Source organism: Perissodus microlepis, chromosome 23 (genome assembly GCF_051167445.1).
Source record: "Perissodus microlepis isolate ML-2025 ecotype Zambia chromosome 23, ASM5116744v1, whole genome shotgun sequence".
NCBI classification, from domain to species: domain Eukaryota; kingdom Metazoa; phylum Chordata; class Actinopteri; order Cichliformes; family Cichlidae; genus Perissodus; species Perissodus microlepis.
In genome coordinates, this window is record NC_140482.1 from 40,526,077 (window position 1) to 40,537,492 (window position 11,416).

Here is an 11,416-nt window from a genome sequence, read left to right on the forward strand (position 1 = left end):
TATTCTGCATAGGCAGCCATAAATGAACTTAAAATTGTTATAAATTGGATAACAATTCAGAACTTTTTGTTGTTGGTGTGTGGTTTTTTTTAAATGGTGGGAGACCTAAATTGTTTATAGCTACAATATAATGCCTTTTGATGGTTATATTAAAAACTGTAATTTTCCAAAAGCAAACTAAGGAGGTCACAAGTACATGTTTCTAGGTCTTACAGGAGCAAAAGTCAAATCTCTAGGAATGAGTTTGGGGGGGCGGTAAACGGTAAAAAGCATAACCTTCCTTTTGATGAAAAATGGTAATATTTCAGTAAAACCGCTCACGGTCCTTGGGCAATAGGCAAGAACTCGGTCACTGTTGCAAGTTTAATTCCAAGCTAACATTACATTTCATGAGCAGTCAGTTAAAATTCATCAAATATTAAAACATTCTCCAGGCATTCATTCAGTGCGCATGAAGCTGCTATTTGGATTTGATACATAACTTCAAGTCATTCTCTTAGCTTTAAGGTTGTGAGCTATCACTTTAAAGGTATTGACTGTAAAATATGTATTAAACATTGTGACATTGATGATTTCAAGCCATGAAATTGCTACTACAGTGCGAGAGCTGCACCCTTATCTAATGGTCCATCGTAGGTTTCATGCGTAGCCTGATTGATTGTGGCTGGGCCGAGTGAGATCAGAAAACCACAAAGAGTCAGGTCTCTTGGATGAGATGGATGCGGACCTTGGATATGATCCGCTTTGCCTTTGGAATGCTTTTATTGCCCTGAAACTGGTGAGAAGTGCTGGAGATGAAGCAGTGGTCAGGGTTAAGAAGATGAATTAGTGGAAAGTCTGAGTTCTCTAAGTGATGTTCTCAAGGATGTAAAAAATGAGCTCCATCACTATGGGCTCGCCGTCCCTCTTGCGCCCCCTGCTGTGGATGACAGGAATCAGCACGCTATTCAGCGCATTGAGGTACTGAGCTGGGAGAGGCTGCCCATTGCTTCCTGCCACAAATCCAGCCTGAAATAACAAATAAGCCACTTATTAGTTTTTTAAAAAGCCACAGTGGTGTTCTAAACTTTGTTCAAAGCTTTCTTTACTAATGAGATAAAATTCTAGGCTAGGTTTTCTATTTTTTTTCCACAAGAGAACGACGTGTTGCTGTAGTCAAAGTTCATACTGGGAAGTAACACAAGCTGTTTTATTTCACAACAAAGCTTGTGTTACTTGCAGAAGTGGGTGAGGCACATTAAGTAACACATTATCTCAGATAATCTGTCTATAGACCACAGTCTACACGTCCAGCCTACGATATGGAAGCTTGGGTAAATCCGTCTTAATCACCACATACTGTATGCAATCTGGTTCACAGTCATTGCTGTTCATCTTCTTATGAATGGAAGGTTTTGCTACTATAAATCACTGGCCTGCTCCAATACATATTCAATTAGCTAAAAACATTTTTGCATTAGTGTCTTTTTTTCTTATTTTTCCGTCACTTAAAAAAATTGTTTTTTAATTTGTCTCGACCACTGAACAAATTTTAAATAGTTAAAAATGAACTCTGCTCTCCATCTAAATTACTAGTGCAGTGCTACGTTTTTACCATAAAGAACCCTGACTATTTTTTGTATTTTATTTTAGATTATTATTATTGATGTGACCTTACATGGCTCAGGGCTGATGCTTACAAGGCCAGTTTAACCAGACAAATTGGCAGAAATAGATCACACATTAGTTAGTTAGTTATACATCTCTCTCTCTCTGGCTACAAGAAGCTAAATTCTTTAAAGACCTCTTGGGAGTCAAAAGTGACGCGCAGTCCCAGTTTGGCCATCCCGTCCTCTTTCAGCAGTTTAAGGTGTGGACACAGTGCCAAGCAAAATGCCCGGGCGATTCTCTCCGTGAGCCGGTTGTGTTCAGCAGAGTCAGTCACTGCTCCTTTGGGATTATCACCTGTCTGCAGGAAAAACACCTGCACAAAATATTCACGCAAATGTAAAGAGGGGTGGCTGTACACATGGACATGCTAACTTTTTTAGCAGATCATTATATATACTTCTGTCCAGCGGATGATCTTTCCATTTTCTTTGTATTCGGACTTCTGGAACATCTTGGTACTGCTGATAGACTCCATTGATTTCCCATCGATGGGGCTGATGATGCTGGAGAACACAAACATTGATATGTGGTTACATCTACACACAGTTTAAAACAGACTGAAAAGGATGTGTACAGATTTAAACTCCAGCCCTCCTGTTTACACTGGACTCTTACACGCTTTTTTGCAGCTCTTTGTTAGGGTGTTCCAAATTCTAATCAACTAATGGCCCACTGTTAGTTTTTCACAGCTACCTTTTGAATGGGTGTTATATTGTTCTACTGGACTGAACACAAAAGCCTTCCTGCACTTCAAACAGTTGGACACACTCACCCCTTATTCACAGTGCATTTCTCCTCCACCCACTGTACACAAACAAGCTCCTGGCTCTCTGATTGGTCCAGCCGTCCACAGGTGACAGTGTGGTCTTTCATCTCCCGTAGTGATCGACGGAGCTCCGCCATGGTTTCCACGGTGATCTGCACCATTAGCCCATCTGCGAAGAGGGGACAGCGATACAGGAGAAACACACACAAACACACACCAATGGGGAGACACACGCCTAGACAAACAGTCTGTTAAAATGTACACAGACACACACATACAAAGATCAACAAATTCTGAATAAGCCAGTTTAAGCAGGGGCGCTCTACTTAAAATGTAAATGATGGCTATCCTCAGAGGTGAGGAGAAAGTAATGGTTAACCTGGCTTCTCTGGTCAGAGGGTATCCTACCTTCTACAACGCTGGATTTGGCCAGGTATCCTGCTGACGCTTTCAGCGCACTACTGAATATAATAAAGCATGATCCAGTAACTAGGAAGAAAGGAAGGAAGGGAGGAAGGAAGGAATGTCATTTTGATCAGTCTTTACAGTGACAAGGCAAAAACTACAAGTGCATGCACTGCCACCTAGAGTCACATAACTGGAACTGGCCGCGATTAACATCTCGAACCACTGTTGTTTTTTCATTTTCGAATTTTCTCCTACTTTTGCTCCGCTGCACTTAAGTTCACACTCAAACAGTTTTGTTTTATATGCAGTTCCATGAGCTACATGTTTAGATGCACTGTAATAATATTCAGTGGGTTTGCACAATGTTTTTGTTGTGCAGAATCCATTCAGTTTGTGCAGCAAATTTACTTGAATGCCTTCTAAATTTAAAATGTGTAAAATCTATTCTTTGCCTTCAGTGTTCTCTGGAGTATATTCAGCTAAAGATTTACTGTAAGCGATAAGATTTCATTGATCATTTATCGATCATGCTTAGCTGTTTCAAGCTTATGCATATCTTTTAGCTGATTTATTAGATCCTCATCGTTTAACAAAACTGGAGAAGTATTAGTACTACTATACTTTTAGCTGCTGTTTTAGCCTCATTTGTTCAGCTTAAATAAAGTAATTTCAGATTTTCATATTAGCTGAGCAAAACTTTCCATGTGTCCCTTCCTGCCCCAACAGTAACCCCAGGGGGTTCTTGTATCCCATGCTGGGAGAAACCTGAGTCCTGTGTTGTTACCTTTACGTGGTTGATTGTGGATGCTGATGGCTTGGGTCTGATACTGGCCATCGTCTGCTTGGACACAGATGAGGTGGGAGTCTGCAGTGTCATTGAAGCATGCCCCTATTGCCAGCACATGCTCATTGGACTTATTCACAGCCTTCATTAGCTAACATGGGAGATAACACGGGTAAATGATAGAGAAAGAAACTATATGTAAGAGCGTTAACTCTGTGAGGCTTAGTGTTACCTCATTATACCCAGTGTTCGGGATTTTTATGCAAGTCCTATGAGCTTCTAAGTCCACAGTGAGCCCCGATACCACTGGCAGGCTGTAACGGTAATTCCTAAAGTCCTGGAACAAAGCAGAATGGTAAAAAGATCTGGTGTCTGTTACACCATGTTTAGTAAAAGTTGTGACACCAAACTTCCACTGCTGACAGGAAGGGTGGTTTTGCAACAACACAAAAAAATGTTACAAAATGCCATACTCACCACTAACAGTCGCATTATTGTGTGACCTATATCCCCAAACAAGGGCTTCCTAAAGCGTACACTGTACAGAGGGCATGGGTAAACTGGAACAAGAGACAGAAAGTGGGTAACTGGGGAAGAAACATTATAACTCAGAGAGCTTACATAGTTGCCTGGCTTACATCTGTACTCAGCGCCCAGTCGCAGCATGAGGCGCAAGGGAAAGGCTTTGGCCCAGGCCACCTCTGCTCTGTGGACCAGCAGGCCAAAGAGGTAGGGCTGGTTTGGCAGAGGTAGACCTTGAAGGGACTGGAGAGTGGAGCGAACGTACAGGAAGCCTGCATGATCCTGACTGCCAAAGAAGCTGCTGCCAAACAGGGAGAGTGACAGGTGTTTCACAACCTTCCCTACAGAAACATAAAGATGTCGAAACGTGTAATTATAAGAGGGAAGAAATACTACAGTCGTGAAGTAGAGACTGATAATATGCTGTATATGGGCTTGTAATGCTCTGACCTGTGAAAGTGTCTCTGTACAGCTGAATGAAGTGCCTAAAAATGTCTTTGGGGAAGCTTTTTTCTTCAGGTAGGCACTGCAGCAGCACCACCAGCTCCACCTGCCCTACAGCGTGCATTCCCTTTGTTGTCACACACCAGCACTTCCTGTTAACGTCTAATCAGGGAAATCAAGCACAAGCTGGCAGTCACATATGGACATTTTAAACAACAAATACAAGATGTAAGAGGTAGAAATATATACTCAGAAGTTATATTTAAAATTTAAAAAAATGATCAAAATATTTTCTGCATAGTGATGTAATTCTTGACACTGCTCAGTTTTAAATGTGTACATTAAGTTCTGTATGCAGTTCAAAATGCACAGTAAAAGGTAAGAGGGGAAAGATACTCACAGTTGACCAACTTCACCATAGCGAGCAGGTTAGCATTGAGAACAAACACCAGAGGCTTGGGTCTGCCGCTCTCCAACTCCTGAATAAGGAGCATCTCGGAGGGCTGCTCCTCCACAGTGTAGTCTGGGGGGTAGATTAGAACATCTTTTAAAGTGTTTTCTAATCTACTCTTACTCACCACAAAAAACAGCCCAGTATTACATTAAAGATTAATATTAGAGTGTGGCTCTAAATAAGATGGCAAGTAGCAGGTAGCTGTTATTAATAACAGATCAGTTTTATTAATGCCTTGGGACTGCCCCATTTAACCAGGCATTACAGTGTCCACGTAATAAATTAAAGTAGCAGCATTCGAGTGTAGTAAGTCAGAACACCCAACACATAAATAAATAAATAAATAAATAAATAAATATATATGGACCATGTGGAAGGATTGCCTGGTTCTCTTAAACAATGCAATCACAAAGAGCAGCAAAGAGGTATCGGAGCATGTGCACAAGCTAGAGCAGCTGAGTGAGCATGAAAAAAATATTTGGAATTATTTACAGCAAAGTAGTCAAATGTGGCTCAAGTTGTTGGTAACATAAAGACATATACAGATTCATCATGCATATTTGGCATTGTGAAATTATGAACTGGCTCTTTAGATTAATGGGTGGAAATCATGCATATATGTAATACTTGCTGTAGTTGTCCCTTCTGGTTAGTGCTTAAACCAAAACAAAGGTGCTAGTTTCTGGTCAGTGGTTCCCTTGGATGGGAAAAGAGTTATAAAAGGGGAGGGGCAGTGAAGCTAAATTACAATTACAAGATTTGCCCTGAAAGCAAGCCATGGACAGGTCTGTGAAAGGTACTGTTGGTTAATGCTTAAATAAGATTGAAAAAAGAAAAACTGCACTAACCATCCAAACATCAAAGCCTAGAAAAGGCAAATCTTGGCTTCACCATAGTGGGCTATGGAGAGAGAACACTGTGTTTTTCTTGTCATAAAATAGTAGCTTCTGACAGCAAGTAGTGGAACAAGATGGACACTTTACAGAGTCACTTGTTCCTCATTTCTTTTTTTGCATAGTGAAGTTGTTTTTCTGTATTAACTATGGGGAATGTTATGGGCAAAGGAGGGTGAGCAGAAAAAAAATGAGGAACCACTAATTTATTCAGTGTGAATCTGTAATTGCTGCTTTCACTTTACTCCATCTGCTCTTCATCACTAAACTATTAACTGCTCAAAATCAGAGACCATTTTTTCCCCTTGCCATGGGCTGCCCAATTTGCATAGAACTCCTATTTCTTTGTGACCCGCCATCAATATTTGCTCCATGCACTATGCAAGACATGAAAGCATTAACAAAATGGGAGGAATGTAATGAAAAACAAGAAGTATCTGGATCTGAGGAGGAAACACAATAAGTTTACTTTTCACTTTTAAACTCTAAATTCGAGCTAGCCCTACCTCCTTTGACTCCTGTGGAGGTGAGTATGGGTGGCAAGCCATCCAAGGGAATGAGGTTAGCAGAGCTGCTCACTAAAGCCGTGGTTCCCCAGCCGTAGGGACCACAGGCCTCCTGGAGTTGAAGGGAGGCAGAGGAGTGAGAATACATAGATCATTCATTTTCCTCTAAATCACAGAACAACAACAACATTTTCCCTGTAGTCGAGTTTTAGTGGCACGTTTTGGGTGAACCTACACCAATCATTGTTCCATGTGGCCTCAAAGTTCTCCTGATCTGGGGTGAACCCACAGGACTTTTAACAGGCCCACCCAGCACTCGACTCATCAGCGGTGAGAACGCGGGCTCCCTGACGGGTGTGGTCGGGGCAGACTCTGAATGCTTATTGGTGAGGATTTCGTCTGCAAACCACACCCTTCTTTTTCCTTTTGGAGACATCCCTGAAGACAAGATACAAGAATGATTTCTGCATGATTTCAAAAATACAACTACAGCAATACCTAAAAAAAATTACGCTCACTTTTAATGAGTGCTGAATGGCAGGAAATGCATACTCGTCCCTCCTTCCCATCCAGGTGTGTAAGTTTGAACTTCAAACTGGAGCAAAGTGCACAAAAAACCTGACGACACACACATGCACACACACCACACATGAACAGAGACACACACGTACACTCCACTTATAAACTATCAAGTTGCTAATTTTATTTCACTTCAGATTTAATTACACAGAAAATGAACTTTTAAATCCTTTTTTACCTTCCCACAGGCACGGCAGTGGTGCCTCCTCTTGGTGAATGTAAACTTGATACCACACTTCATGCAGACCTGTGCTTCGGCATCGGGGACCCACACGGGGGCCACCTCACCAAGGACAGTGACTCGATCCTTGGACAGAATGCCAACGGGGCTCGTCTCAGACATGTCATCGAGATCCACAGGAGAAGCAGCGCACTCACCCATCGCTTCCTCCCCGCGGCCTGCCCCAGCCTTATTGGTGTTTGTCTGATCTCCTCGAGATGGTCCCTCCAAGCTGCAGGACTCATCCTGCTGCTCCAGCCCACTTTCCTCCCGCTCCTTCTCCTCAATCACAGAGTCTTCCTTTGATGGGAGAACCGGCGACTTCTGGTTCTTCTCTTCCTCCTCCTCTGCCCACGCGGCCTCTGCTGGGCCCAACACTAGAGGGCTGGGGGACTCCTTTTCACCCCATGTGGAGATGGAAGTCACAGTGCAGCTGCCATTCTCCACTTGGGAAGCAGATTCAGTGGGATGTTCAATAGGTTTCTGCTCACAAGGTCCAGATTTGCTTCTGAGCGTCGCATCCGATGTGGCTTTAGATGGAGATTGCGGTCTGATTTCTCTACAGTCCAGTGCAGGTTTTGACACATCTCCATCTTTGAGCACCAGCAGACAGGGTCTGTTCAGCCAGTGGTGCTTGGTGTCCTGAAGAGACGTACTGTCCCCTTCATCTGTTTCAATGATAATGATATCACCAGCAAGAAGGGGAAGTCAACATCTCCATCTCTCTATCTGTCAAACATACACACACTAGCATATACAATGATGCACGTCCTGTCTGCTCATTAAGGTGAAAAAGCTGTTCACTGTTAAATAGACATCTTCTAGATTTCAGTCCTCACTAATGGCAGCATTAGTGTGGTTGCCCTTGAGAGGTGTATCTGATGATCAAAATAGCCAGTGGTAGTTGTACAAGAGATTAATGATACCATATAGCAGCTGGTTCCTTAGAGAACAAAAAGTTGAGCAGTAATTTTGTGTTTAAACGTGTCAAAACCTTTGCTGCTTCCTTATATTGAGCCATATTGTTACACACACAGAGGCGGATGTTAAATATGTGTAATGAACAAATAAAAGATGTTTCAAGTGACAGTACTGTGTCTATTGCATGTTTCAGAATAAAAATATGCAAGTAAGCCGCTTGATTCTGCAATCACTCCATTCAAGGTTTCTACATTAAGAATACCTCCCGTAATTACAGCCAATTACTGATTCAATGCCCTTCCCAGCACATTAGCAGCCGGCAGCGCAAAGGGAGTTAATGTATGCACAACTGATGTTTCATTGAGCTACCAGCGTTTCCTGAATAGGCCGGTTTAAGGGGATAAGGCTCTTATAGGTTTAAATGCAGATCGTCATGTATTTGAGTATTCGATTGAAAGTCTCGTCAAAACATTGGGCGCTACTGACTAACTGTACACGTTAAACTGCACTGCAGCTCATTTACAACAGAAAGCCATCCTTAAAAAACACGAAGAAAAAATAAAAAGCTGGCGGCGTCATTTCTACCGAAGGCAACAAAGTGAAGACTTCCCGAAACAGCGGCGTGCCTGCCTGCACCGATCCGGCTCACTGAGCGCTCACTTCCCGGGACAGTGACGCATTCCACACACGTGCAAATGTTTAATGTGCTCGCGGGCACAGAGGCCGGAGGCAATGCGACATTCACCCCGCACCCCGGTACACCGGATCAGCCGGGACACTTTACTGAGGTGACGCTGACTGAGGCTACAGTGGAGTATGTATGTAAGCAGCCCGTGTTCACGCGAAAGTGCGCAACACGCACACATACGCGCACGCGCTTTTCAGATGACGCGGTCTATGCGCGCAGCCAAGTGTTATATCAGCGTTTTTTTCAGTGGCACATACACACACACACACACACACACACAAGCGCGCGCGCACAAGCAATGAATGGGAGTAAACGCATTCCCACCCCGGTATTTCCAGAGCAATCAAACGTCTTACCCTCAGTTATTGCTCCCAAAAGGCTTTCATTCTCATCATCCCGCGCTGTGAAGAACTTCAGCATTTTATCCTGTTACATCTGAGCGCGGAGGAAAATGGATTCAAGCAGCAGTGCCTTGCTCACAAGCGAAAGATGGGATGATTTCGCCTCTCTCTTACCCCCCCTTCTGTGTGATCTCCCTCCTCCCCCGTGCCTCTCTGCAGCTCTTTGAAGAAACTCAAGAGGTGTGCAGAAATGTCCCTCCCCAGTTTGCTGTCCACACAGCCCGCAGGACGGTGTACAAGCCAAGACAGCAGAGCTAAGGTGCCAAACATAAAAATCCAGCCTTATGCACGACCTGTCATTCTGTAGGAAACTGACAAGGCTTCTTTTCACATGAATCTGCACACAATTCTTTGATTTATTGATAAAAACATTCAGAACATTCAGTCAATGATCACAGCATCATTTAAAAAAATGTTAAACGTCTTTTTTGTTTCATAAACAAAACACAAAAAAATCTCTTAAGACTGGCTTTAAAGACCACAGTAATCTGATAATGACTGACAGTGTGGAAGAGATTCCCCGTTTACCAGATGAGCGTTGGGTTCTTATTCTTTTCTCTCTCTCTCTTTTTTAAATACACAACCTAGTAGTGCTAGTGTGTGACTCAGACATCTGTAGGTCATGGGAACACGTAAAAGTCTGTGGGATATATTTGTCTGATATGCCCTGATCACTACACTCAAAAAGACAGACGGAGGCTCCACTTCAGTCCAGTGAATTTTTCTGTCAGTTTGCCTCGTTCTTTGATGCTTCATCAAAGTTCTCCACGAGATCTACAGAACAGCAAAAGCACAGCATTAAGTAGTTAAACTAGAGGAAAAATCTAAAGTCACATACATGAGTTCAACTGTAGTAACTTTTAAAGGCTGCAGAAAAATATTCAAAAGAGCAAATTGACTTAAATTGAGTAAAAAGAGCAATCTCCAATACTACAATGAAAATTTAACAGAGTGTAGCTGTCTCTAAGTTTTCATTCTGATTATTCTTCTTTTTATTCATGTGACACTGCATACCTGGCACATCATCCTCTTCCTCAATGTCCTCTGGCTTTGGAGCCTTGCTTTCAAGAGCTAAGACGAAATGCACAAAAAACACATTTTAGCTGGAAAGTGATAGAAAGTTGCCTCAAATAATGACTTTTAACCTATGATGAAGCATATCTGTATACGAGTGTTCTCTTCCAGTATGACAGTACTCCATTCACCAACCATGAGCGATGGATCATTGGCAGTGGCCTTTGGCATCACCATGTTAGCATTCTCCACAATAAGGGAATAGCTTTCAGAACAATGAGGCCCAGAGACTTGAAGAATCAATGAAAGGAGCACTGAAGCTGCACTGGTGGCATGTGGAGACACCGCTTGTCTCTGTATTTGGCAAACAGAGGTGAGAGGTTTTTTTGAGCTGAGTTTTCTATCATATATGCTGGTATTGATCTCTATGATATGCCAGTATTGGCTCATATCACTTGAAATTGAGACTTATTAGACCAGGCAACATTTCTTCCAGTCGTTTACTGCCTTAGCTTGTTTGAATCGCAGTCTCAGCTTCCTGCTGTTAGCTGACAGGTTGCTGGTTCAGAGATGATTTTTTTTTTTGCAAAACTTGATTCTAACAAGTTACTGTTGCCTTTCTATTGGCTTGAAGCAGTCTGGCTAGTCTCCTCTGATCTCTGGCATTAACAAGGCATTTTCATCCTGAGAACTACCACTCACTGGATATATTCTCTTTTTCAGACCACTCTCTGTAAACCCTTAGAGATTACCTTCTTGTGCGGGAAAATCCCAGTAGATCGGCAGCCTCTGAAATACTCAGACGAACGTTTTCATGGCATCGCACCAAAAACCATACCATGTTCAAAATCACTTTTACCTTTCTTCTCCACTCTGATGCTTGGTTCTGTGCCTAAATGCACTGACTTGCTCTCAAGTGATTGGCTGCTTAGATATGTTTGTTAGAGACTAGATGAACATATGTACCTAATAAAGTGGCCAGTATATGTTTATACCATCTTGGCTCATCTGGAAAAACTAATCTTTAAAAGATTTGCTTCACCTTGAAAAGTAAATATTAAGTATAAAGTGGATTTTGCATATTTAACTGTGTTGTAGCTCTTCTTTGAAACATTTACATTTTCCTGTCAATCTATTATCAATAAACCAAAATGTGAGACGTGCCT

General features: G+C 42.3%; 2 protein-coding genes across 4 annotated transcripts in view; both read right to left on the reverse strand.

Annotated features, from left to right (window-relative positions):
- Window positions 1–349: 349 nt before the first annotated feature.
- On the reverse strand, window positions 350–9,466 carry zfyve9b (zinc finger, FYVE domain containing 9b). Of its 2 annotated transcripts, XM_084921664.1 has the most exons (16): window positions 9,192–9,457; window positions 7,185–7,894; window positions 6,946–7,045; window positions 6,663–6,865; window positions 6,428–6,539; window positions 4,975–5,097; window positions 4,581–4,736; window positions 4,247–4,471; window positions 4,086–4,168; window positions 3,841–3,945; window positions 3,609–3,759; window positions 2,825–2,905; window positions 2,423–2,585; window positions 2,048–2,153; window positions 1,784–1,963; window positions 350–1,008 (listed from the first exon to the last, which is right to left on the reverse strand). In XM_084921664.1, the coding sequence occupies exons 1-16, from the start codon at window positions 9,253–9,255 to the stop codon at window positions 847–849; spliced, it is 2,724 nt and encodes a 907-aa protein (XP_084777790.1). In that variant the 5' UTR covers window positions 9,256–9,457; the 3' UTR covers window positions 350–846. The 2 variants fall into 2 exon arrangements, with proteins under 2 accessions (XP_084777790.1, XP_084777791.1); XM_084921665.1 differs by lacking the exons at window positions 350–1,008; window positions 1,784–1,963 and having other exon boundaries at window positions 2,054–2,153; window positions 2,423–2,664; window positions 9,192–9,466.
- A 106-nt stretch (window positions 9,467–9,572) lies between these two features.
- The window catches only part of btf3l4 (basic transcription factor 3-like 4), a 7,079-nt gene continuing 5,235 nt past the window's right edge, over window positions 9,573–11,416 (reverse strand). For both annotated transcript variants that reach the window (XM_084921666.1, XM_084921667.1), the window contains exons 5-6: window positions 10,251–10,307; window positions 9,573–10,010 (exon numbers count right to left, since the gene is read on the reverse strand). In XM_084921666.1, coding sequence (XP_084777792.1) covers window positions 9,964–10,010; window positions 10,251–10,307 — 104 coding nt within the window. In that variant the 3' untranslated portion in view covers window positions 9,573–9,963. The remainder of the gene's footprint in view (window positions 10,011–10,250; window positions 10,308–11,416) is intronic.